Source organism: Oncorhynchus clarkii, chromosome 4 (assembly GCF_045791955.1).
Source record: "Oncorhynchus clarkii lewisi isolate Uvic-CL-2024 chromosome 4, UVic_Ocla_1.0, whole genome shotgun sequence".
In the NCBI taxonomy this organism is placed as follows: domain Eukaryota; kingdom Metazoa; phylum Chordata; class Actinopteri; order Salmoniformes; family Salmonidae; genus Oncorhynchus; species Oncorhynchus clarkii.
Genome location: NC_092150.1, coordinates 5143766 through 5171086, shown reverse-complemented (window position 1 = coordinate 5171086; position 27321 = coordinate 5143766). Strand labels below are relative to the sequence as shown.

At 48.3% G+C, this 27321-nt stretch overlaps 1 protein-coding gene across 1 annotated transcript in view; it reads right to left on the bottom strand.

Annotated features, from left to right (window-relative positions):
* The window catches only part of LOC139407469 (synaptotagmin-7-like), a 120499-nt gene that overhangs the window by 23965 nt on the left and 69213 nt on the right, over positions 1–27321 (bottom strand). The window contains exon 3 of the mRNA XM_071151264.1: positions 13692–13794. Within this exon, the coding sequence (XP_071007365.1) occupies positions 13692–13794 (103 nt within the window). The remainder of the gene's footprint in view (positions 1–13691; positions 13795–27321) is intronic.

The following is a 27321-nucleotide window of genomic DNA, read 5'->3' as shown; positions in this document are numbered from 1 at the left end:
GCAGGGGGCAATGAGACGCAGGCAGCAGAAGCTGGGCCTGGTCATGTTATAGATGGTGGTGTATATGAGGCTGGGCCTAGTCATGCCAGTGATAGTGGTGTAGATGAGTCTGGGAGTAGTCATGCAAGTGATGGTGGTGTATATGAGGCTGGGTCTAGTCAGGCTATGGATGGTGGGGTAGATGAGGCTGGGTCTAGTCAGGCTATGGATGGTGGGGTAGATGAGGCTGGGTCTAGTCAGGCTATGGATGGTGGTGTAGATGAGGCTGGGTCTAGTCAGGCTATGGATCTTACAAGATGCCACTTTTTGCTCAGGTTTCCAGACCTTTTGGGAAAGGTGGGGGCATCGAATAGAGGAGTATGAGTCTCTGAGTCAATGGTGGGATGTGAAGAAAGTCCAAATGTGTCTTTTCTGTCAACAGTATACAGCTCTCATCCTCAGAGGCTAGGAGAGTATTGGGGGAACTCGAGCGTAGTATTAGTGAGCTGGAGGTAGAGATGGTGGGGCAAGGAAATGTAGGCCCTCCAGGCTAATTTACCTGAATTACATAGGGACCTGGGCAGTTTTTTTCCAGGTTAAAGCAAAGGGAACACTTGTAAGAGCTAGGTTCTCCATGCTCAAGGAGATGGATGCTCCCAGCTCCTTCTTCTTTGGTTTGGAAAGACAGAGTGGTGAAGCCAAGGGTATGCATTGTCTATGGCTGTCGGATGGGCGGGTGACCTCTGTGGTGGGTGAGATGCGGGAGTGAACAGTGGAGTTTTATACTGAGTTGTATAGGGTAGAACTGTGTGATCCTATGTGTGCTCATGTCTTGTTCGCAGAACTCCCTAAGCTCTCTCTCTGGCACATAGGGATGAAATGGACCTGTTGTCCCATGAACTAGCAGAGGCCTTCACCCAGATGTCCCCCGGTCGTGCCTCGTGGACTTGTGTGATCTTAAAAACTGGAGGCCTGTGGCATTACTCTGTGCGGACTACAAGATATTTGCCAAAGTCTTCTCTAACAGACTGAAGTCACATCTGGACTCTATAGTACATAAGGACCAAACATATTGTGTACCGGGACGCTCAGTCACGGACAACTTGTTCTCAATCAGGGACATGTCGGACTTGTCGAGAGGTTCTAATGTGAACTTTGGACTGGTCTCTTTAGATCAAGAGAAGGCTTTTGATAGAGTGGGCCATGAGTATCTGTTTAATGTGATGTTTGGGTTTGGGGTTTGGGAAAAGGTTTTTGACCTGTGTAAAGCTGCTGTATGCTGGGGCGTAAACGTCAAGGTGGGAGTGGGGCTCAGTATGGCCAGTCTGGGTGAGACGGGACATTAGACAAGGATGCCCTCTATCAGGGCAGTTATACACATTAGCCATTGAGCCTTTTTTTTAGGACTGCAACGCAGGAGACTGCAGGGGGTGTGCTGGACAGGAATGGATGTGGTGACAGGCATAGCAGTGTCAGCGTATGCAGATTACGTTTCTGTGATGATCAGGGATGGGCAGGATATGCAGGAACTAGAGACTAGTCTGAAGGTGTACGAGGGAGCTTCGTCAGGTAAACTGGGGCAAGAGAAAAGCTCTGTTATGTGGGGCATGGGGGGATAGGGCTCCTCCTCTGCTTCCAGGGGTTTTGCAGTTGGGTTGTGAAGTGTTGGCTTAAAATGTTGGGGGTGTACCTGGGCTCGGAGAGGTGGGTCAGGAAGAACTGGGAGGGGGCTGTCACAGGCCAGGTGGAGGTGGTTCCTGTCCCACGTGTCATATAGTGGGAGGTTGAAAATAATCAACAACCCTGTCCCACGTGTCATATAGTGGGAGGTTGAAGATAATCAACAACCTGGTGGCATCTTCCCTGTGGCATAAACTGCATTAAATGCAACCAGCGTGCGCACTGCTGAGGAGAGCTGGCGGATTAGGGTTGGGACCGGCAGCTGTTCCTCATGAGGCTGGAGGGGCTGAGTACAGCAGGTCTCTCTGATTTGTACTCTGCAGTGCTGAGGGTCGGATCGCTGCAAAGGCCCACATGAGAAAGGGGTGTGGAGCCTGGGCTGTGGGTGTGGGAGGAGCCTGGGCTGTGGGTGTGGGAGGAGCCTGGGCTGTGGGTGTGGGAGGAGCCTATCTTCCACAACCCAGCCATCTTTTGAGATGTTTATAATGGGCTACAGGTATTCGAATAAGGAAAAGGCCAAAATGTGTTTAGTTAAATTTTCAGGCAAAGTTGACTATTTGGCTAACAAGGAGGAACAGGGTCAAAGGTGGGGGGGGGGGGTAACAGACTCTTTACTATTGTTTAATTAATGGGATGGTCTCAGCGCGCCTCAGGGTTGAGTTTGAGTTCTATAGAATGACAAAATGTGTGGAGATGTTTCAGGAGATGGTGTGTTGGGGGGCTGTCTGTATAGCTGGGGGAAGATGGGTTGGATATACGGTTGTAGAAGAGGTTTTGGTTATTGTGATGTGTGGTGTTATTTTGTATCGTGGGGTAGAGGGCAAGGTGAGTATGGTACATGTATGGAGTACAATATATATTTTGGTGTTGTATTTTAAGCGGGGGGGGGAGGTTTTAATGAAAGAAAGACAAAAAGTCTCTCTCTCTCTCTCTCTCTCTCTCTCTCTGTGTCTCTCTCTGTGTCTCTCTCTCTGTCTCTCTCTGTGTCTCTCTCTCTGTCTCTCTCTCTCTCTAATCTCATTCTCCTCAAGTCCCCCTATGTTTTTATATAGTCTCATACCTCTCAGCTGGAATTAGAATTTAGGGAATTAAAATGATCTTAACCTTTCTCTCTCTCCTTTATCACAGCTGATGTGCTATTTGATAGCAACATCAGCGCACAGACAGAGAGAAAGAGAAAGAGAGAAAGACTGTGTGGGGGCATGGAGAGGATGAGCAGAAAGTCAGGTTGATCTCCTGCACTGTATTCTCCCTCCCTCCCTCCCTCCCTCCCTCCCTCCCTCCCTCCCTCCCTCCATCCCTCTAACTTTTCTCCCCCTCTCTTACCCCCCCCCCTCTCTCTCTCTCTCTCTCTCTCTCACACATCACCCCACCTCTCTCTCACTCTCTCTTGTTCTCAGTGTGTGTTTAAGTTTGACAGAAGGTATGTATGTCAGATGTAGATATAACACAGAGAGAGAGAGAGAACAGCAGCAGGTCATCAGCCTCTGTGTTCCAAAATACACTCTAACCTAGTGGTTAGAGTGTAGAGGCGGCAGGTAGTCTCGTGGTTAGAGTGTAGAGGCGGCAGGTAGTCTAGTGGTTAGAGTGTAGAGGAGGCAGGTAGTCTCGTGGTTAGAGTGTAGAGGCGGCAGGTAGTCTAGTGGTTAGAGTGTAGAGGCGGCAGGTAGTCTCGTGGTTAGAGTGTAGAGGCGGCAGGTAGTCTAGTGGTTAGAGTGTAGAGGCGGCAGGTATTCTCGTGGTTAGAGTGTAGAGGCGGCAGGTAGTCTAGTGGTTAGAGTGTAGAGGCTGCGGGTAGTCTAGTGGTTAGAGTGTAGAGGTGGCAGGTAGTCTCGTGGTTAGAGTGTAGAGGAGGCAGGTAGTCTAGTGGTTAGAGTGTAGAGGCTGCAGGTAGTCTCGTGGTTAGAGTGTAGAGGCGGCAGGTAGTCTAGTGGTTAGAATGTAGAGGCGGCAGGTAGTCTCGTGGTTAGAGTGTAGAGGCGGCAGGTAGTCTAGTGGTTAGAGTGTAGAGGCGGCAGGTAGTCTCGTGGTTAGAGTGTAGAGGCGGCAGGTAGTCTAGTGGTTAGAGTGTAGAGGCTGCGGGTAGTCTAGTGGTTAGAGTGTAGAGGCGGCAGGTAGTCTAGTGGTTAGAGTGTAGAGGCTGCAGGTAGTCTCGTGGTTAGAGTGTAGAGGCGGCAGGTAGTCTCGTGGTTAGAGTGTAGAGGCGGCAGGTAGTCTCGTGGTTAGAGTGTAGAGGCGGCAGGTAGTCTAGTGGTTAGAGTGTAGAGGCTGCAGGTAGTCTAGTGGTTAGAGTGTAGAGGCTGCAGGTAGTCTAGTGGTTAGAGTGTAGAGGCTGCAGGTAGTCTAGTGGTTAGAGTGTAGAGGTGGCAGGTAGTCTAGTGGTTAGAGTGTAGAGGCTGCAGGTAGCCTAGTGGTTAGAGTGTAGAGGTGGCAGGGTAGCCTAGTGGTTAGAGTGTAGAGGTGGCAGGTAGTCTAGGGGTTAGAGTGTAGAGGTGGCAGGTAGCCTAGTGGTTAGAGTGTAGAGGTGGCAGGTAGTCTAGTGGTTAGAGTGTAGAGGTGGCAGGTAGTCTAGTGGTTAGAGTGTAGAGGTGGCAGGGTAGCCTAGTGGTTAGAGTGTAGAGGTGGCAGATAGCCTAGTGGTTAGAGTGTTGAGGTGGCGGGTAGCCTAGTGGTTAGAGTGTAGAGGAGGCAGGTAGCCTAGTGGTTAGAGTGTAGAGGTGGCAGGTAGTCTAGTGGTTAGAGTGTAGAGGTGGCAGGGTAGCCTAGTGGTTAGAGTGTAGAGGTGGCAGGTAGTCTAGTGGTTAGAGTGTAGAGGAGGCAGGTAGTCTAGTGGTTAGAGTGTAGAGGTGGCAGGGTAGCCTAGTGGTTAGAGTGTAGAGGTGGCAGGGTAGCCTAGTGGTTAGAGTGTAGAGGTGGCAGGTAGCCTAGTGGTTAGAGTGTAGAGGTGGCAGGGTAGCCTAGTGGTTAGAGTGTAGAGGTGGCAGGTAGCCTAGTGGTTAGAGTGTAGAGGTGGCAGGTAGCCTAGTGGTTAGAGCGTTGGGGCGGCAGGTAGTCTAGTGGTTAGAGTGTAGGGGTGGCAGGTAGCCTAGTGGTTAGAGTGTAGGGGTGGCAGGTAGTCTAGTGGTTAGAGTGTAGAGGCGGCAGGTAGCCTAGTGGTTAGAGTGTAGGGGTGGCAGGTAGCCTAGTGGTTAAAGTGTAGGGGTGGCAGGTAGCCTAGTGGTTAGAGTGTAGAGGTGGCAGGTTAGCCTAGTGGTTAGAGTGTAGAGGAGGCAGGTAGCCTAGTGGTTAGAGTGTAGAGGTGGCAGGTAGTCTAGGGGTTAGAGTGTAGAGGTGGCAGGTTAGCCTAGTGGTTAGAGTGTAGAGGAGGCAGGTAGCCTAGTGGTTAGAGTGTAGAGGAGGCAGGTAGCCTAGTGGTTAGAGTGTAGAGGAGGCAGGTAGCCTAGTGGTTAGAGTGTAGAGGAGGCAGGTAGCCTAGTGGTTAAACTGTAGGGGTGGCAGGTAGCCTAGTGGTTAGAGTGTAGGGGTGGCAGGTAGTCTAGTGGTTAGAGTGTAGAGGAGGCAGGTAACCTAGTGGTTAGAGTGTAGGGGTGGCAGGTAGCCTAGTGGTTAGAGTGTAGGGGTGGCAGGTAGCCTAGTGGTTAGAGTGTAGAGGTGGCAGGTAGTCTAGTGGTTAGAGTGTAGAGGCGGCAGGTAGCCTAGTGGTTAGAGTGTAGGGGTGGCAGGTAGCCTAGTGGTTAGAGTGTAGAGGTGGCAGGTAGTCTAGTGGTTAGAGTGTAGAGGCGGCAGGTAGCCTAGTGGTTAGAGTGTAGGGGTGGCAGGTAGTCTAGTGGTTAGAGTGTAGAGGTGGCAGGTTAGCCTAGTGGTTAGAGTGTAGAGGAGGCAGGTAGCCTAGTGGTTAGAGTGTAGTGGAGGCAGGTAGCCTAGTGGTTAGAGTGTAGAGGAGGCAGGTAGCCTAGTGGTTAGAGTGTAGAGGAGGCAGGTAGCCTAGTGGTTAGAGCGTTAGGGCGGCAGGTAGTCTAGTGGTTAGAGTGTAGGGGTGGCAGGTAGCCTAGTGGTTAGAGTGTAGGGGTGGCAGGTAGTCTAGTGGTTAGAGTGTAGAGGAGGCAGGTAGCCTAGTGGTTAGAGTGTAGGGGTGGCAGGTAGCCTAGTGGTTAGAGTGTAGGGGTGGCAGGTAGCCTAGTGGTTAGAGTGTAGAGGTGGCAGGTAGCCTAGTGGTTAGAGTGTAGAGGTGGCAGGTAGCCTAGTGGTTAGAGTGTAGGGGTGGCAGGTAGCCTAGTGGTTAGAGTGTAGAGGTGGCAGGTAGCCTAGTGGTTAGAGTGTAGAGGAGGCAGGTAGCCTAGTGGTTAGAGTGTAGAGGTGGCAGGTAGCCTAGTGGTTAGAGTGTAGAGGAGGCAGGTAGCCTAGTGGTTAGAGTGTAGGGGTGGCAGGTAGCCTAGTGGTTAGAGTGTAGAGGTGGCAGGTAGTCTAGTGGTTAGAGTGTAGAGGTGGCAGGTAGTCTAGTGGTTAGAGTGTAGAGGAGGCAGGTAGCCTAGTGGTTAGAGTGTAGGGGTGGCAGGTAGCCTAGTGGTTAGAGTGTAGAGGTGGCAGGTAGCCTAGTGGTTAGAGTGTAGAGGTGGCAGGTAGTCTCGTGGTTAGAGTGTAGAGGTGGCAGGTAGCCTAGTGGTTAGAGTGTAGAGGTGGCAGGTAGCCTAGTGGTTAGAGTGTAGAGGTGGCAGGTAGTCTCGTGGTTAGAGTGTAGAGGTGGCAGGTAGTCTAGTGGTTAGAGTGTAGAGGTGGTAGGTAGCCTAGTGGTTAGAGTGTAGAGGTGGTAGGTAGCCTAGTGGTTAGAGTGTAGAGGCTGCAGGTAGTCTAGTGGTTAGAGTGTAGAGGTGGCAGGTAGTCTAGTGGTTAGAGTGTAGAGGCTGCAGGTAGTCTAGTGGTTAGAGTGTAGAGGTGGCAGGTAGTCTAGTGGTTAGAGTGTAGAGGTGGCAGGTAGTCTAGTGGTTAGAGTGTAGAGGTGGCAGGTAGTCTAGTGGTTAGAGTGTAGAGGTGGCAGGTAGTCTAGTGGTTAGAGTGTAGAGGTGGCAGGTAGCCTAGTGGTTAGAGTGTAGAGGTGGCAGGTAGCCTAGTGGTTAGAGTGTAGAGGTGGCAGGTAGTCTAGTGGTTAGAGTGTAGAGGTGGCAGGTAGTCTAGTGGTTAGAGTGTAGAGGCTGCAGGTAGTCTAGTGGTTAGAGTGTAGAGGTGGCAGGTAGCCTAGTGGTTAGAGTGTAGAGGTGGCAGGTAGTCTAGTGGTTAGAGTGTAGAGGTGGCAGGTAGCCTAGTGGTTAGAGTGTAGAGGTGGCAGGTAGTCTAGTGGTTAGAGTGTAGAGGTGGCAGGTAGTCTAGTGGTTAGAGTGTAGAGGTGGCAGGTAGTCTAGTGGTTAGAGTGTAGAGGTGGCAGGTAGTCTAGTGGTTAGAGTGTAGAGGTGGCAGGTAGTCTAGTGGTTAGAGTGTAGAGGTGGCAGGTAGTCTAGTGGTTAGAGTGTAGAGGTGGCAGGTAGTCTAGTGGTTAGAGTGTAGAGGAGGCAGGTAGCCTGGTGGTTAGAGTGTAGAGGTGGCAGGTAGTCTAGTGGTTAGAGTGTAGAGGCTGCAGGTAGTCTAGTGGTTAGAGTGTAGAGGTGGCAGGTAGCCTAGTGGTTAGAGTGTAGAGGTGGCAGGTAGTCTAGTGGTTAGAGTGTAGAGGTGGCAGGTAGCCTAGTGGTTAGAGTGTAGAGGTGGCAGGTAGTCTAGTGGTTAGAGTGTAGAGGTGGCAGGTAGTCTAGTGGTTAGAGTGTAGAGGTGGCAGGTAGTCTAGTGGTTAGAGTGTAGAGGTGGCAGGTAGTCTAGTGGTTAGAGTGTAGAGGTGGCAGGTAGTCTAGTGGTTAGAGTGTAGAGGAGGCAGGTAGCCTGGTGGTTAGAGTGTACAGGCTGCAGGTAGTCTAGTGGTTAGAGTGTAGAGGTGGCAGGTAGTCTAGTGGTTAGAGTGTAGAGGTGGCAGGTAGTCTAGTGGTTAGAGTGTAGGGGTGGCAGGTAGTCTAGTGGTTAGAGTGTAGAGGTGGCAGGTAGCCTAGTGGTTAGAGTGTAGGGGTGGCAGGTAGTCTAGTGGTTAGAGTGTAGAGGAGGCAGGTAGCCTAGTGGTTAGAGTGTAGGGGTGGCAGGTAGCCTAGTGGTTAGAGTGTAGGGGTGGCAGGTAGCCTAGTGGTTAGAGTGTAGAGGTGGCAGGTAGCCTAGTGGTTAGAGTGTAGAGGTGGCAGGTAGCCTAGTGGTTAGAGTGTAGGGGTGGCAGGTAGCCTAGTGGTTAGAGTGTAGAGGTGGCAGGTAGCCTAGTGGTTAGAGTGTAGAGGAGGCAGGTAGCCTAGTGGTTAGAGTGTAGAGGTGGCAGGTAGCCTAGTGGTTAGAGTGTAGAGGAGGCAGGTAGCCTAGTGGTTAGAGTGTAGGGGTGGCAGGTAGCCTAGTGGTTAGAGTGTAGAGGTGGCAGGTAGTCTAGTGGTTAGAGTGTAGAGGTGGCAGGTAGTCTAGTGGTTAGAGTGTAGAGGAGGCAGGTAGCCTAGTGGTTAGAGTGTAGGGGTGGCAGGTAGCCTAGTGGTTAGAGTGTAGAGGTGGCAGGTAGCCTAGTGGTTAGAGTGTAGAGGTGGCAGGTAGTCTCGTGGTTAGAGTGTAGAGGTGGCAGGTAGCCTAGTGGTTAGAGTGTAGAGGTGGCAGGTAGCCTAGTGGTTAGAGTGTAGAGGTGGCAGGTAGTCTCGTGGTTAGAGTGTAGAGGTGGCAGGTAGTCTAGTGGTTGGAGTGTAGAGGTGGTAGGTAGCCTAGTGGTTAGAGTGTAGAGGTGGCAGGTAGCCTAGTGGTTAGAGTGTAGAGGTGGCAGGTAGTCTAGTGGTTAGAGTGTAGAGGTGGCAGGTAGCCTAGTGGTTAGAGTGTAGAGGTGGCAGGTAGTCTAGTGGTTAGAGTGTAGAGGTGGCAGGTAGTCTAGTGGTTAGAGTGTAGAGGTGGCAGGTAGTCTAGTGGTTAGAGTGTAGAGGAGGCAGGTAGCCTAGTGGTTAGAGTGTAGGGGTGGCAGGTAGCCTAGTGGTTAGAGTGTAGGGGTGGCAGGTAGCCTAGTGGTTAGAGTGTAGAGGTGGCAGGTAGCCTAGTGGTTAGAGTGTAGAGGTGGCAGGTAGCCTAGTGGTTAGAGTGTAGGGGTGGCAGGTAGCCTAGTGGTTAGAGTGTAGAGGTGGCAGGTAGCCTAGTGGTTAGAGTGTAGAGGAGGCAGGTAGCCTAGTGGTTAGAGTGTAGAGGTGGCAGGTAGCCTAGTGGTTAGAGTGTAGAGGAGGCAGGTAGCCTAGTGGTTAGAGTGTAGGGGTGGCAGGTAGCCTAGTGGTTAGAGTGTAGAGGTGGCAGGTAGTCTAGTGGTTAGAGTGTAGAGGTGGCAGGTAGTCTAGTGGTTAGAGTGTAGAGGAGGCAGGTAGCCTAGTGGTTAGAGTGTAGGGGTGGCAGGTAGCCTAGTGGTTAGAGTGTAGAGGTGGCAGGTAGCCTAGTGGTTAGAGTGTAGAGGTGGCAGGTAGTCTCGTGGTTAGAGTGTAGAGGTGGCAGGTAGCCTAGTGGTTAGAGTGTAGAGGTGGCAGGTAGCCTAGTGGTTAGAGTGTAGAGGTGGCAGGTAGTCTAGTGGTTAGAGTGTAGAGGCTGCAGGTAGTCTAGTGGTTAGAGTGTAGAGGTGGCAGGTAGCCTAGTGGTTAGAGTGTAGAGGTGGTAGGTAGTCTAGTGGTTAGAGTGTAGAGGCTGCAGGTAGTCTAGTGGTTAGAGTGTAGAGGCTGCAGGTAGTCTAGTGGTTAGAGTGTAGAGGCTGCAGGTAGTCTAGTGGTTAGAGTGTAGAGGTGGCAGGTAGTCTAGTGGTTAGAGTGTAGAGGTGGCAGGTAGTCTAGTGGTTAGAGTGTAGAGGTGGCAGGGTAGTCTAGTGGTTAGAGTGTAGAGGTGGCAGGTAGTCTAGTGGTTAGAGTGTAGAGGTGGCAGGGTAGCCTAGTGGTTAGAGTGTAGAGGTGGCAGGTAGTCTAGTGGTTAGAGTGTAGAGGTGGCAGGTAGTCTAGTGGTTAGAGTGTAGAGGTGGCAGGTAGCCTAGTGGTTAGAGTGTAGAGGTGGCAGGTAGCCTAGTGGTTAGAGTGTAGAGGTGGCAGGTAGTCTAGTGGTTAGAGTGTAGAGGTGGCAGGTAGTCTAGTGGTTAGAGTGTAGAGGTGGCAGGTAGTCTAGTGGTTAGAGTGTAGAGGCTGCAGGTAGCCTAGTGGTTAGAGTGTAGAGGAGGCAGGTAGCCTGGTGGTTAGAGTGTAGAGGTGGCAGGTAGTCTAGTGGTTAGAGTGTAGAGGCTGCAGGTAGCCTAGTGGTTAGAGTGTAGAGGTGGCAGGTAGCCTAGTGGTTAGAGTGTAGAGGTGGCAGGTAGTCTAGTGGTTAGAGTGTAGAGGTGGCAGGTAGTCTAGTGGTTAGAGTGTAGAGGTGGCAGGTAGTCTAGTGGTTAGAGTGTAGAGGTGTCAGGTAGTCTAGTGGTTAGAGTGTAGAGGTGGCAGGTAGTCTAGTGGTTAGAGTGTAGAGGTGGCAGGTAGTCTAGTGGTTAGAGTGTAGAGGAGGCAGGTAGCCTGGTGGTTAGAGTGTAGAGGCTGCAGGTAGTCTAGTGGTTAGAGTGTAGAGGTGGCAGGTAGTCTAGTGGTTAGAGTGTAGAGGTGGCAGGTAGTCTAGTGGTTAGAGTGTAGAGGTGGCAGGTAGTCTAGTGGTTAGAGTGTAGAGGCTGCAGGTAGCCTAGTGGTTAGAGTGTAGAGGTGGCAGGTAGTCTAGTGGTTAGAGTGTAGAGGTGGCAGGTAGTCTAGTGGTTAGAGTGTAGAGGTGGCAGGTAGTCTAGTGGTTAGAGTGTAGAGGTGGCAGGTAGTCTAGTGGTTAGAGTGTAGAGGAGGCAGGTAGCCTGGTGGTTAGAGTGTAGAGGCTGCAGGTAGCCTAGTGGTTAGAGTGTAGAGGTGGCAGGTAGCCTAGTGGTTAGAGTGTAGAGGTGGCAGGTAGCCTAGTGGTTAGAGTGTAGAGGTGGTAGGTAGTCTAGTGGTTAGAGTGTAGAGGTGGCAGGTAGTCTAGTGGTTAGAGTGTAGAGGTGGTAGGTAGTCTAGTGGTTAGAGTGTAGAGGCTGCAGGTAGTCTAGTGGTTAGAGTGTAGAGGTGGCAGGGAGCCTAGTGGTTAGAGTGTAGAGGTGGTAGGTAGTCTAGTGGTTAGAGTGTAGAGGCTGCAGGTAGTCTAGTGGTTAGAGTGTAGAGGCTGCAGGTAGTCTAGTGGTTAGAGTGTAGAGGCTGCAGGTAGTCTAGTGGTTAGAGTGTAGAGGCTGCAGGTAGTCTAGTGGTTAGAGTGTAGAGGTGGCAGGTAGTCTAGTGGTTAGAGTGTAGAGGTGGCAGGTAGTCTAGTGGTTAGAGTGTAGAGGTGGCAGGGTAGTCTAGTGGTTAGAGTGTAGAGGTGGCAGGTAGTCTAGTGGTTAGAGTGTAGAGGTGGCAGGGTAGCCTAGTGGTTAGAGTGTAGAGGTGGCAGGTAGTCTAGTGGTTAGAGTGTAGAGGTGGCAGGTAGTCTAGTGGTTAGAGTGTAGAGGTGGCAGGTAGCCTAGTGGTTAGAGTGTAGAGGTGGCAGGTAGCCTAGTGGTTAGAGTGTAGAGGTGGCAGGTAGTCTAGTGGTTAGAGTGTAGAGGTGGCAGGTGGCCTAGTGGTTAGAGTGTAGAGGTGGCAGGTAGCCTAGTGGTTAGAGTGTAGAGGTGGCAGGTAGTCTAGTGGTTAGAGTGTAGAGGTGTCAGGTAGCCTAGTGGTTAGAGTGTAGAGGTGGCAGGTAGCCTAGTGGTTAGAGTGTAGAGGCTGCAGGTAGTCTAGTAGTTAGAGTGTAGAGGTGGTAGGTAGCCTAGTGGTTAGAGTGTAGAGGTGGCAGGGTAGCCTAGTGGTTAGAGTGTAGAGGTGGCAGGGTAGCCTAGTGGTTAGAGTGTAGAGGTGGCAGGGTAGCCTAGTGGTTAGAGCGTAGAGGTGGTAGGTAGCCTAGTGGTTAGAGTGTAGAGGTGGCAGGGTAGCCTAGTGGTTAGAGTGTAGAGGTGGCAGGGTAGCCTAGTGGTTAGAGTGTAGAGGTGGCAGGGTAGCCTAGTGGTTAGAGTGTAGAGGTGGCAGGGTAGCCTAGTGGTTAGAGTGTAGAGGTGGCAGGGTAGCCTAGTGGTTAGAGTGTAGAGGTGGCAGGTAGCCTAGTGGTTAGAGTGTAGAGGTGGCAGGGTAGCCTAGTGGTTAGAGTGTAGAGGTGGCAGGTAGCCTAGTGGTTAGAGTGTAGAGGTGGCAGGTAGCCTAGTGGTTAGAGTGTAGAGGCTGCAGGTAGTCTAGTAGTTAGAGTGTAGAGGCTGCAGGTAGCCTAGTGGTTAGAGTGTAGAGGTGGCAGGTAGCCTAGTGGTTAGAGTGTAGAGGTGGCAGGTAGCCTAGTGGTTAGAGTGTAGAGGTGGCAGGTAGCCTAGTGGTTAGAGTGTTGGACTAGTAACTGAAAAGGTTGCTAGATCAAATCCCCTGAGCTGACAAGGTACAAATCTGTCGTTCAGAGGCAAGGCGGGGTGACAAGGTAAAAATCTATAGTTCTGCCCCCTGAACAAGGCAGTTAACCCCACTGTTCCCCTGAACAAGGCAGTTAACCCACTGTTCCCCTGAACAAGGCAGTTAACCCCACTGTTCCCCTGAACAAGGCAGTTAACCCCACTGTTCCCTTGAACAAGGCAGTTAACCCCACTGTTCCCTTGAACAAGGCAGTTAACCCCACTGTTCCCTTGAACAAGGCAGTTACCCCACTGTTCCCCTGAACAAGGCAGTTAACCCACTGTTCCCCTGAACAAGGCAGTTACCCCACTGTTCCCCTGAACAAGGCAGTTAACCCACTGTTCCCCTGAACAAGGCAGTTACCCCACTGTTCCCCTGAACAAGGCAGTTAACCCACTGTTCCCCGAGTAGGCCGTCATTGTAAAGTAAGAATTTGTTCTTAACTGACTTGGCCTAAATAAAAAACAATGGTAATGGTAGGAGCATGTTTATGCAAACCAGCAGTTTAACCATGGTGTTACTGATGGACCAATCAAAGGGTTTGACCAGGACTAAGAAATTATGTTATAGGCTTGTGATAGGTGGGTTTCATATTTTGGCATAAAAAAAATTATATATAATTAGTTTTTTATTATAAAAAAAAATAATAATAAGACCACATATTGTGTACACCTATCCAGTCCTCTCAAATCTACCCAAGTTCCCAGGGGGTAGAGGGTTGGCTCTAGGGGATGAATAAGGATTTGTGGTTGATAGTGGGTGTAGGCTAGGAGGAGGAGGAATATGAGGAGGAATAGAAGGAGGAGAAGGAATATGAGGAGGAATAGGAGGAGGAGGAGGAATAGGAGGAAGAGGAATAGGAGGAGGAGGAATAGGAGAAGGAATAGGAGGAGGAATAGGAGGATGAGGAGGAATAGGAGGGGGAGGAGGAGGAGGAATAGGAGGAAGAGGAGGAATAGGAGGAGGAGGAGGAATAGGAGGAGGAAGGGGAATAGGAGGAGGAGGAATAGGAGGGGGAGGAGGAGGAATAGGAGGGGGAGGAGGAGGAGGAATAAGAGGAGGAAGAATAGGAGGGGGAGGAGGAGGAGGATGAGGAGGAATAGGAGGAGGAATAGGAGGAGGAGGAGGAATAGGAGGAGGAATAGGAGGAGGAGGAGGAGGAAGAATAGGAGGAGGAGGAGGAATAGAAGGAGGAAGAATAGGTGGAGGAATAGGAAGAGGAGGAGGAATAGGAATAGGAGGAGGAGGAGGAATAGGAGGAGGAATCGGAGGAGGAGGAATAGAAGGAGTAGGAATAATAGGAAGAGGAGGAATAGGAAGAGGAGGAGGAATAGGAGGAGGAATAGGAGGAGGAGGAATAGGAAGAGGAGGAATAGAAGGAGTAGGAAGAATAGGAGGAGGAGGAGGATAAGGAAGAGGAGCAATAGGAGGAGGAGGTGAATGAATAGGAGGGAGAGAGAGATGGATAAGGGAGGGAGGAACGATGTGTCGTACCATGACCATGTCTCCGGTGAGAGAGTTGGCCAGATCGGTGACTGAGGAGTGTCCGTCGGGGGGGTGGCCCTTGGGACTGTTGCCTGGCTTGTTGGACACGCCCCTGTAGAGAGAGAGGACAGGGTGACCATGGGGCTGACTCCAGACTCCACACAGAGAGAGAGAGAGAGAGAGAAGGGTCGGAACGGGACGAGGTGACGTCCAAAACACGCAGGCCCGGGGTGTGCTAACTCGATATATTTGATGTTAGAGCCCTGTCTGATTTTAAGATTGTTTCTGAGTCTGGAGTACACAACCAACATATATCCCTTAGTATAGAAGTTAGTTACCTCCTACAAGGATATCCATGCAAATGAGTTTAATGGTGAAACATAATGTTATATGAGTGGAACACAAGCCCCTATCAGACACTATTATCTAAATGTACCAGGACCTAAACAAACAACATGTTTGACCTCAATACACACCAATGAGACAGACACGTATAGTGACATAGACAGACACGTATAGTGACATAGACAGACACGTGTAGTGACATAGACAGACACGTGTAGTGACATAGACAGACACGTATAGTGACATAGACAGACACGTGTAGTGACATAGACAGACACGTGTAGTGACATAGACAGACACGTGTAGTGACATAGACAGAAACGTATAGTGACATAGACAGACACGTGTAGTGACATAGACAGACACGTGTAGTGACATAGACAGACACGTATAGTGACATAGACAGACACGTATAGTGACATAGACAGACACGTGTAGTGACTTAGACAGACACGTATAGTGACATAGACAGACACGTATAGTGACATAGACAGACACGTGTAGTGACATAGACAGACACGTGTAGTGACATAGACAGACACGTATAGTGACATAGACAGACACGTGTAGTGACATAGACAGACACGTATAGTGACATAGACAGACACGTGTAGTGACATAGACAGACACGTGTAGTGACATAGACAGACACGTGTAGTGACATAGACAGACACGTATAGTGACATAGACAGACACGTATAGTGACATAGACAGACACGTGTAGTGACATAGACAGACACGCATAGTGACATAGACAGACACGTATAGTGACATAGACAGACACGTATAGTGACATAGACAGACACGTATAGTGACATAGACAGACACGCATAGTGACATAGACAGACACGTATAGTGACATAGACAGACACGTATAGTGACATAGACAGACACGTATAGTGACATAGACAGACACGTATAGTGACATAGACATACGCGTATAGTGACATAGACAGACATGTATAGTGACATAGACAGACATCTATAGTGACATGTATACTATAGACAGACATGTAAATTGACTTGCAGAGGGCCTGATGACATTGCGCAGTACGCGCGTGTGTCTGTGTATTGGTGGGAATTCAACAGCAAAACCAAAAGAGCCAGTGTATCCAAACTGTAAAGTTTACACTTGTAGCACACTGTACAGTTTACACTTGTAGAACACTGTAAAGTGTACACTTGTAGCACACTATAAAGTTTACACTTGTAGCACACTGTACAGTTTACACTTGTAGAACACTGTAAAGTTTACACTTGTAGCACACTGTAAAGTGTACACTTGTAGCACACTGTAAAGTGTACACTTGTAGCACACTGTAAAGTGTACACTTGTAGCACACTGTAAAGTGTACACTTGTAGCACACTGTAAAGTGTACACTTGTAGCACACTGTGAAGTGTACACTTGTAGCACACTGTAAAGTTTAAACTTTTAGCACACTGTAAAGTTTACACTTGTAGCACACTGTAAAGTTTACACTTGTAGCGCACTGTAAGGTGTACACTTGTAGCACACTGTAAAGTTGACACGCTATAAACTACCATTGAGACAGTTAAACCTGGCCTTCTGCTGTACGTCGAGACAGTTATTGAAGTAGATTAGTGTGGGGGCCAGGTCTGCAACAACACAATATCATCACAACATTTCCAAACAAAGCCAGAAAAAGAAACATAAAAACATTTCGAATAAACTTATAAGACAAGATAGGAGAGTGGGAGAGAGAGAAAGAAGGGCATAATGAAAGAGAGAGAGGAGGAGCCAGTGAGAGGGCCCAGTTTATGCAATGTTAGACTGACTGGTCAAGGCACATTGAGAGGTTAGGCAACAAAAAATGAAGTGAAAGAAAGAGAGAGAGAGAGAGAGAGAGAGAGACAGACAGAGAGAGAGAGAGAGAGAGAGAGAGAGACAGAGAGAGAGAGAGAGAGAGACAGACAGAGAGAGAGAGAGAGAGAGAGAGATAGGGAGAGAGAGAGAGAGAGACAGACAGAGAGAGAGAGAGAGAGAGAGAGAGAGAGAGAGAGAGACAGAGACAGAGACAGAGACAGAGAGAGGAAACGTGATAGAGAGCAGCAGACACACGTTAGAGGCTGCAGAGGAGACATACGGAGGAACGAAGAAAGAAAAAAAGAACCGACCACCGAAGAAGAAGTATAGAAGCAGAGTTAAACATGAATCTGTATTAGAGAGGCAACGTTAAATAGCATGAACAACGTGAGGTTAAAGGTTACAGAACGTTCCGGACAGAAACCAAGAGTGACATATTTAACAAAACAGCAGCACGTTGGGAGAAAAACTGAGCTGCAAGAAAGAAATGAGAAATGAGAGAGAGAGAGAGAGAACGAAGGAAAGCCTGGAAACGCAAGAAAGGCTTTGTTTTTTTGTTGTCAGTTTGATTGAAATAAAGACCAAAAGAAGGAAAGGTTTTGTATCAAAGAATAAAGACCAAATAAAGGCAGAAGAAGAAGACAGTATAATGAAAAGGAAACAGAGGAGGAAATAAATATGCTACAAAGGGAAAGAAGAAGAAGAGACATCTAAAAATACATAAGAAGAAGATTAGTCACCGGAAGAAGAAGAAGAAATATCAAGGTCAAGAGATATTTAGAAGGAGAGCAGAATGAGAGAAGGATACGAGAGGAGAGAGGGAGTGGAGAGAGAGAGAGGAGGAGAGGAGAGAGAGAGGGAGTGGAGGAGAGGAGAGGAGAGAAGGAGAGCAGAATGAGAGAAGGATAGGAGAGGAGAGAGAGAGGGAGTGGAGAGAGGAGGAGAGGAGAGAGAGAGGGAGTGGAGGAGAGGAGAGAAGGAGAGGACAGAGGGGGTGGAGGAGAGAGAGAGAGAGAGGAGGAGAGGAGAGAGAGAGGGAGTGGAGGAGAGGAGAGAAGGAGAGCAGAATGAGAGAAGGATAGGAGAGGAGAGAGGGAGTGGAGAGAGAGAGAGAGAGAGAGAGGAGAGGAGAGAGAGAGGGAGTGGAGGAGAGGAGAGAAGGAGAGGAGAGAGAGAGTGGAGGAGAGAGAGAGAGAGGAGGAGAGGAGAGAGAGAGGGAGTGGAGGAGAGAAGGAGAGCAGAATGAGAGAAGGATAGGAGAGGAGAGAGGGAGTGGAGGAGAGATAGAGAGGGGAGGAGAGGAGAGAGAGAGGGAGTGGAGGAGAGAGAGAGAGAGAAGGAGAGAGAGAGAGAGAAGGAGAGAGAGTGGAGGAGAGAGAGAGAGAAGGAGAGGAGAGAGAGGGGGAGTGGAGGAGAGAGAGAGAGAAGGAGAGGAGAGAGAGGGAGTGGAAGAGAGAGAGAGAGAGAGAGAGAGAGAGAGAGAGAGAGAGAGAGAGAGAGAAAGCTAGAGCGAGCGTGAGAGAGTAGGAGAGAGAGACATGTAGATATACCACATACAAGCATAATATAACACAAAACATAAAAATACAGGAGAGGAGAATTGTAAATCTAAAGGATACACACATTTAGAGTGTTACTGAAGAGGGAGATATTAGTTATGGAATGACAGAAACTGTGTCCCAACGGAGTACTTTTATCCACTTACAATACTGACAACTGATTGGTCCAGACTCAGGAAGTATAACACTCTAAAGGTGTGGCTTGGGAAGGTGGAGTCACAGCACAGGTCTGGCATTGGTAACGTGCATATATCATAAATAAGCAAGTGTCATTCGGGTGTCACTCTCAAAGAGTGAGGGCAATACCCTGGAAAAGGCAGGAAAAAGCAAAGAACCGCCCCACCAAAAAAACTGTCTGTCTGTCCAGAATTCTGTCTATCGACAATTCAGAGGATGTTTGTTTTTTGAAGGAGTATTGTCCTGTATAATTTGTGTAATTTGTGTGAAGAAAAAAAATCACAATTCCAGTTGAAAGAAAACTGATTGTGTACTAATTTCCAGAAGACGACACAGACAGAACCAGATTAAAAACTACTGACAGAGAGACAGACAGAGAATGCAAGCAAGGCAAGACAGACAGAGAGACAGACAGACGGACGGACGGACAGGCACCAGAGAGAGAGATGAGGGGGAGGAGGGGGAAGAGGAGGGGTGTTATCAAGGACAGGGGAGGGTGGGTTGTTCTCAATTAGTGTTATTGGTGTTATTTTTTTAATTGAGGTAACAGCATTGAAAGGGGGTCGGCTAGTTTTACTCTAGGTGTTAGAGGTTGAGAGGCGAGGAAAATAATGAGTTTAGGCTCTAACCTCTGGTCTGAGAATGAATGAACTCTAAGTATTGACAACACAAGGAGAGACTCAAGTCATTCTAGAATCTCTTGACTCCACTACACCTCCCTCCTCCTTTCCCTCCTCCTCTATCGATGAAGAGGTCTTCAATAATTCATTGTCCTTCATGCTTCATTCAGGGGGTGCAGTGAGCAGTCACAATGCATTCTCAGGTATGTAGGTTAGAGCTAGTTGTGTGTTTGGATGGTGGTGCATCCAGGGAAATGATCTACCTACCAAACCTGTTTCTATGTACCAAACCTGTTTCGACCTACCAAACCTGTTTCTACCTACCAAACCTGTTTCTACCTACCAAACCTGTTTCTACGTACCAAACCTGTTTCTACCTATCAAACCTGTTTCTACCTACCAAACCTGTTTCTACCTACAAAATCTTGTTTCTACCTACCAAACCTGTTTCTACGTACCAAATCTGTTTCTACCTATCAAACCTGTTTGTACGTACCAAACCTGTTTCTACCTATCAAACCTGTTTCTACGTACCAAACCTGTTTCTACGTACCAAACCTGTTTCTACCTATCAAACATGTTTCTACCTACCAAACCTGTTTCTACCTACCAAACCTGTTTCTACTTACCAAACCTTGTTTCTACCTACCAAACCTTGTTTCTACGTACCAAACCTTGTTTCTACGTACCAAACCTTGTTTCTACGACTGGGTCGCGTCCCATAGATACAGAACAAAAAGACTGAACGACTGGGTCGCGTCCCATAGATACAGAACAAAAAGACTAAACGACTGGGTTGAGTCCATAGAAACCGAACAAAAAGACTGAACGACTGGGTTGAGTCCATGGATACAGAACAAAAAGACTGAACGACTGGGTCGCGTCCATAGATACCGAACAAAAAGACTGAACAACCGGGGCGAGTCCCATAGAAACAGAACACAAAGATAGAACGAACGAAAAGCCGTCTTGGGTAGCAACCCTAGATTTGTGCCGGGACTATAATCTACGTGGATGGATGAAATAGCAGCAATAAATTAATCAAAATGTATTTTTAATGAAAATATGAAAATCATTATTTGAAAATGTTGGTAACCCGTTGTATAAAAGTGATAATGCCCTCGAAGTCTATGTTTGTTAGATCCGACTTCGTCTCGTGCCTCCAGCACCTGCTTCTCTGGCATTATCACCTAACTATAAGACTATACAATTGACTATACTATACTATATGACCATAACATACTATATGTCTAAACTATACTATATGACTATACTATATTTGTCACGCCCTGGCCTTAGTATTCTGTGTTTTCTTTATTATTTTGGTCAGGCCAGGGTGTGACATGGGTATTTATGTGGTGTGTTTTGTCTAGGGTTTTTTTGTAGGTTATGGGATTGTGGTTAGTGAAGTAGTCTAGGTAAGTCTATGGTTGCCTAGAGTGGTTCTCAATCAGAGGCAGGTGTTTATCGTTGTCTCTGATTGGGAACCATATTTAGGCAGCCATATTCTTTGAGTGTTTCGTGGGTGATTGTTCCTGTCTCTGTGTTTGTTGCACCAGATAGGGCTGTTTAGGTTTTTCACGTTTATTGTTTTTGTATACTGTTTGTCTTTTCATCTTTCATTAAAGATGTTTATGAATAACCACGCTGCATTTTGGTCCTCCTCTCTGTCAACGGAAGAAAACCGTAACAATATTATATGACTATACTATATGGCCATACTATACTATATGACTATACTATATGACTATACTATACGACCATACTATACAATACTATACTATATGGCTACACTATACTATAATATACGACTATACTATACCATATGCCTATACTATACTATGCTACATGACTACACTATACTACATGACTACACTATACTACATGACTACACTATACTACATGCCTACACTATACTACATGCCTACACTATACTACATGCCTACACTATACTATATGACTACACTATACTACATGCCTACACTATACTACATGACTATACTACATGCCCGTGTTACCAGGCTACAGTAGACAACATTAACCACGATAGAGACTGTTGTTGTTACCAGGCTACAGTAGACAACATTAACCACGATAGAGACTGTTGTTGTTACCAGGCTACAGTAGACAACATTAACCATGATGGAGACTAACTGTTGTTGTTACCAGGCTACAGTAGACAACATTAACCACGATAGAGACTGTTGTTGTTACCAGGCTACAGTAGACAACATTAACCACGGTGGAGACTGTTGTTGTTACCAGGCTACAGTAGACAACATTAACCATGATGGAGACTAACTGTTGTTACCAGGCTACAGTAGACAACATTAACCACGGTGGAGACTGTTGTTGTTACCAGGCTACAGTAGACAACATTAACCACGATAGAGACTGTTGTTGTTACCAGGCTACAGTAGACAACTTTAACCACGATAGAGACTGTTGTTGTTACCAGGCTACAGTAGACAACATTAACCATGATGGAGACTAACTGTTGTTGTTACCAGGCTGCAGTAGACAATGGTAACCATGGGGAGGCAGAGTGGACTAAAGTTTTGATGCTCCCCCAGCGCAGCCACAGAAAGTAGGGCGATTGGCATATCAAAGGCTCTGGAAACATAGAGGACAGATTTGAGGTTTATGGGGGTGAGGGAGAGGAGGTGAGCGGGAGAGGAGAGGAGAGGGGTGAGAAAGAGGAGGGGAGAGGATGAGGGAGAGGAGGGAAGAGGGGTGAGGGAAAGTAGGGGAGGGAGAGAGAGGGGAGAGGGAGAGGAGGGGACAGGGTTGAGGAAGAGGAAGAGGAGGGGAGGGGGGTGAAGGAGGGGAGAGGGAGGGGAGAGGGAGAGGAGGGGAAAGGGAGAGGAGGGGAAAGGGAGAGGAGGGGACAGGAGGGGATAGGGAGAGAAGGAGAGGGAGAGGAGGGGAGAGGAGGGGATAGGGAGAGGAGGGGAGAGGAGGGGATAGGGAGAGGAGGGGCGAGGAGGGGATAGGGAGAGGAGGGGAGAGAAGGAGAGAGGGAGAGGAGGGTGACATGAGGAACAGAGTGAATGGAAGTGTGAAGGCAGAAACATTGACAACAACCAACTCAGATAAGAAGAGGATATATGACAGGTACAGGTGTGAGCCTCGCAGAGACACAGGAACACATAAACACACACGGGCACACAGACAGACAGGACGACATAGAGGAGGCAGGCGGAGGTTGTTTGGGTTTCAACACCGTGACCTGTAATACTACCCTGTGTTTTACCTGACCCAGCGAGAGAGAGGGGGACAGCAGCTCCAAGAAAGAGGGGGGAGGGGAAATGGGGTAGGGGGGGGGGGAGATACATCTCCTCTAGGCTGAGGAGAGACGTGAGAAACACAGCTATCCCTCTTTCAGAGAGCAAAAAGATTTCCCTGCACCCCAAAAGGAAGCACACACACACACACACACACACAAACACACACACACACACACACACACACACACACACACACACACACACACACACACACACACACACACACGCACACACACACACACACACACACACACACGCACACACACACGTCCCAATGCCCACCCCCCAACATTGAAACCCATTCATTAAAGCCCCTGCTAGCTAGCCAGCTAGCTCCAGCTTTCATTAGCTTCACGCACGGCAGACAGCACATCACCAGAGAGCAGAGAGGAAATGTACTATTCTAACATGGTCACATAACAAAGACTTCTCTGAAAAACATTGCACTGTATTCACAACCCAACACAATAGTAAACCAGCATTATCATCCAAGACCAATGTAAACCAGCAATATCATCCAAGACCATAGTAAACCAGTACTGTATTCACAACCCAAGACCATAGTAAACCAGCATTATCATCCAAGACCATAGTAAACCAGCATTATCATCCAAGACCGTAGAAAAGCAGCATTATCATCCAAGACCATAGTAAACCAGCATTAACATCCAAGACCATAGTAAACCAGCATTATCATCCAAGACCATTGTAAACAGCATTATCACCCAAGACCATAGAAAACAACATTATCATCCAAGACCATAGTAAACCAGTACTGTATTCACAACCCAAGACCATAGTAAACCAGCATTATCATCCATGGCCATAGTAAACCAGCATTATCATCCAAGAACATAGTAAACCAGCATTATCATCAAAGACCATAGTAAACCAGAACTGCATTCACACCACACCATAGTAAACCAGTACTGTATTCACACCCCACATCATAGTTAAACAGCATTATAATCGAACAACATCTGCTCAGACCTGCATGCTAACACCTGCAGTCCTAGTGTCTCCATGCTAACAGTCCTAGTGTCTCCATGCTAACACCTCCAGTCCTAGTGTCTCCATGCTAACACCTGCAGTCCCAGTGTCTCCATGCTAACAGTCCTAGTGTCTCCATGCTAACAGTCCTAGTGTCTCCATGCTAACAGTCCTAGTGTCTCCATAGTAAACCAGCATTATCATCAAAGACCATAGTAAACCAGAACTGCATTCACACCACACCATAGTAAACCAGTACTGTATTCACACCCCACATCATAGTTAAACAGCATTATAATCTAACAACATCTGCTCAGACCTGCATGCTAACACCTGCAGTCCTAGTGTCTCCATGCTAACAGTCCTAGTGTCTCCATGCTAACACCTGCAGTCCTAGTGTCTCCATGCCAACAGTCCTAGTGTCTCCATGCTAACAGTCCTAGTGTCTCCATGCTAACAGTCCTAGTGTCTCCATGCGAACACCTACAGTCCTAGTGTCTCCATGCTAACAGTCCTAGTGTCTCCATGCTAACAGTCCTAGTGTCTCCATGCTAACACCTCCAGTCCTAGTGTCTCCATGCTAACAGTCCTAATGTCTCCATGCTAAAAGTCCTAGTGTCTCCATGCTAACAGTCCTAGTGTCTCCATGCTAACAGTCCTAGTGTCTCCATGCTAACAGTCATAGTGTCTCCATGCTAACACTTCCAGTCCCAGTGTCTCCATGCTAACACCTCCAGTCCTAGTGTTTCCATGCTAACAGTCCTAGTGTCTCCATGCCAACACCTCCAGTCCAAGTGTCTCCATGCTAACACCTCCAGTCCTAGTGTCTCCATGCTAACAGTCCTCGTGTCTCCATGCTAACAGTCCTAGTGTCTCCATGCTAACAGTCCTAGTATCTCCATAATAACAGTCCTAGTGTCTCCATGCTAACAGTCCTATTGTCTCCATGCTAACAGTCCTAGTGTCTCCATGCTAACACCTCCAGTCCTAGTGTCTCCATGCTAACACCTCCAGTCCTAGTGTCTCCATGCTAACAGTCCTAGTGTCTCCATGCTAACACTTCCAGTCCTAGTGTCACCGTGCTAACAGTCCTAGTGTCTCCATGCCAACACCTCCAGTCCTAGTGTCTCCATGCTAACACCTCAAGTCCTAGTGTCTCCATGCTAACAGACCTAGTGTCTCCATGCTAACTGTACCAGTGTCTCCATGCTATCAGTCTTAGTGTCTCCATGCTAACAGTCCTAGTGTTTCCATGCTAACAGTGCTAGTGTCTCCATGCTAACACTTCCAGTCCTAGTGTCTCCATGCTAACAGTCCCAGTGTCTCCATGCAAACACCTCCAGTCCTAGTGTCTCCATGCTAACAGTCCTAGTGTCTCCATATTAACAGTCCTAGTGTCTCCATGCTAACAGTCCTAGTGTCTCCATGCTAACACCTCCAGTCCTAGTGTCTCCATGCTAACATTCCTAGTGTCTCCGTGCTAACAGTCCTAGTGTCTCCATGCCAAAACCTCCAGTCCTAGTGTCTCCATGCTAACACCTCCAGTCCTAGTGTCTCCATGCTAACAGCCCTAGTGTCTCCATGCAAACACCTCCAGTCCTAGTGTGTCCATGCTAACAGTCCTAGTGTCTCCATGCTAACAGTCCTAGTGTCTCCATGCTAACAGTCCTAGTGTCTCCATGCTAACACCTCCAGTCCTAGTGTCTCCATGCTAACTGTACTAGTGTCTCCATGCTAACAGTCCTAGTGTCTCCATGCTAACAGTCCCAGTGTCTCCATGCTAACACCTCCAGTCCTAGTGTCTCCATGCTAACAGTCCTAGTGTCTCCATGCAAACACATACAGTCCAAGTGTCTCCATGCTAACAGTCCTAGTGTCTCCATGCTAACAGTCCTAGTGTCTCAATGCTAACAGTCCTAGTGTCTCCATGCTAACAGTCCTAGTGTCTCCATGCTAACAGTCATCGTGTCTCCATGCTAACAGTCCTAGTGTCTCCATGCAAAAACCTCCAGTCCTAGTGTCTCCATGCTAACAGTCCTAGTGTCTCCATGCTAACAGTCCTAGTGTCTCCATGCTAACAGTCCTAGTGTCTCCATGCTAAGAGTCATAGTGTCTCCATGCTAACAGTCCTAGTGTCTCCATGCTAACACCTCCAGTCCTAGTGTCTCCATGCTAACACATCCAGTCCTAGTGTCTCCATGCTAACAGCCCTAGTGTCTCCATGCTAACAGTCATAGTGTCTCCATGCTAACACCTCCAGTCCTAGCGTTTCCATTCTAGTGTCTCCATGCTAACAGTCCTAGTGTCTCCATGCTAATAGTCCTAGTGTCTCCATGCTAACAGTCCTAGTGTCTCCATGCTAAGAGTCATAGTGTCTCCATGCTAACACCTCCAGTCCTAGTGTCTCCATGCTAACAGCCCTAGTGTCTCCATGCAAACACCTCCAGTCCTAGTGTCTCCATGCTAACAGTCCTAGTGTCTCCATGCTAACAGTCCTAGTGTCTCCATGCTAACAGTCCTAGTGTCTCCATGCTAACAGTCCTAGTGTATCCATGCTAAGAGTCATAGTGTCTCCATGCTAACAGTCCTAGTGTCTCCATGCTAACACCTCCAGTCCTAGTGTCTCCATGTTAACATTCCTAGTGTCTCCGTGCTAACAGTCCTAGTGTCTCCATGCTAACAGTCCAAAGTGTCTCCATGTTAACAGTCCTAGTGTCTCCATGCTAACACCTCCAGTCCTAGTGTCTCCATGCTAACACCTCCAGTCCTAGTGTCTCCATGCTAACAGCCCTAGTGTCTCCATGCTAACAGTCATAGTGTCTCCATGCTAACACCTCCAGTCCTAGCGTTTCCATGCTAACAGTCCTAGTGTCTCCATGCTAACAGTCCTAGTGTCTCCATGCTAATAGTCCTAGTGTCTCCATTCTAACAGTCCTAGTGTCTCCATGCTAACAGCCCTAGTGTCTCCATGCAAACACCTCCAGTCCTAGTGTCTCCATGCTAACAGTCCTAGTGTATCCATGCTAACAGTCCTAGTGTCTCCATGCTAACAGTCCTAGTGTCTCCATGCTAACACCTCCAGTCCTAGTGTCTCCATGCTAACAGTCCTAGTGTCTCCATGCTAACAGTCCCAGTGTCTCCATGCTAACACCTCCAGTCCTAGTGTCTCCATGCTAACAGTCCTAGTGTCTCCATGCAAACACATACAGTCCAAGTGTCTCCATGCTAACAGTCCTAGTGTCTCCATGCTAACAGTCCTAGTGTCTCAATGCTAACAGTCCTAGTGTCTCCATGCTAACAGTCCTAGTGTCTCCATGCTAACAGTCATAGTGTCTCCGTGCTAACAGTCCTAGTGTCTCCATGCCAACACCTCCAGTCCTAGTGTCTCCATGCTAACACCTCCAGTCCTAGTGTCTCCATGCTAACAGTCCTAGTGTCTCCATGCTAACAGCCCTAGTGTCTCCATGCTAACAGTCCTAGTGTCTCCATGCTAACACCTCCAGTCCTAGTGTCTCCATGCTAACTGTACTAGTGTCTCCATGCTAACAGTCCTAGTGTCTCCATGCTACCAGTCCCAGTGTCTCCATGCTAACACCTCCAGTCCTAGTGTCTCCATGCTAACAGTCCTAGTGTCTTTATGCAAACACATACAGTCCAAGTGTCTCCATGCTAACAGTCCTAGTGTCTCCATGCTAACAGTCCTAGTGTCTCAATGCTAACAGTCCTAGTGTCTCCATGCTAACAGTCCTAGTGTCTCCATGCTAACAGTCATAGTGTCTCCATGCTAACAGTCCTAGTGTCTCCATGCAAAAACCTCCAGTCCTAGTGTCTCCATGCAAAAACCTCCAGTCCTAGTGTATCCATGCTAACAGTCCTAGTGTCTCCATGCTAACAGTCCTAGTGTCTCCATGCTAACAGTCCTAGTGTCTCCATGCTAACAGTCCTAGTGTCTCCGTGCTAACAGTCATAGTGTCTCCATGCTAACAGTCCTAGTGTCTCCATGCTAACAGTCCAAAGTGTCTCCATGTTAACAGTCCTAGTGTCTCCATGCTAACACCTCCAGTTCTAGTGTCTCCATGCTAACACCTCCAGTCCTAGTGTCTCCATGCTAACAGCCCTAGTGTCTCCATGCAAACACCTCCAGTCCTAGTGTCTCCATGCTAACAGTCCTAGTGTATCCATGCTAACAGTCCTAGTGTCTCCATGCTAACAGTCCTAGTGTCTCCATACTAACACCTCCAGTCCTAGTGTCTCCGTGCAAACAGTCCTAGTGTCTCCATGCAAACACATACAGTCCAAGTGTCTCCATGCTAACAGTCCTAGTGTCTCCATGCTAACAGTCCTAGTGTCTCAATGCTAACAGTCCTAGTGTCTCCATGCTAACAGTCATAGTGTCTCCATGCTAACAGTCCTAGTGTCTCAATGCTAACAGTCCTAGTGTCTCCATGCTAACAGTCCTAGTGTCTCCATGCTAACAGTCATAGTGTCTCCATGCTAACAGTCCTAGTGTCTCCATGCAAAAACCTCCAGTCCTAGTGTCTCCATGCAAACACCTCCAGTCCTAGTGTCTCCATGCTAACAGTCCTAGTGTCTCCATGCTAACAGTCCTAGTGTCTCAATGCTAACAGTCCTAGTGTCTCCATGCTAACAGTCCTAGTGTCTCCATGCTAACAGTCATAGTGTCTCCATGCTAACAGTCCTAGTGTCTCCATGCAAAAACCTCCAGTCCTAGTGTCTCCATGCAAAAACCTCCAGTCCTAGTGTATCCATGCTAACAGTCCTAGTGTCTCCATGCTAACAGTCCTAGTGTATCCATGCTAACAGTCCTAGTGTC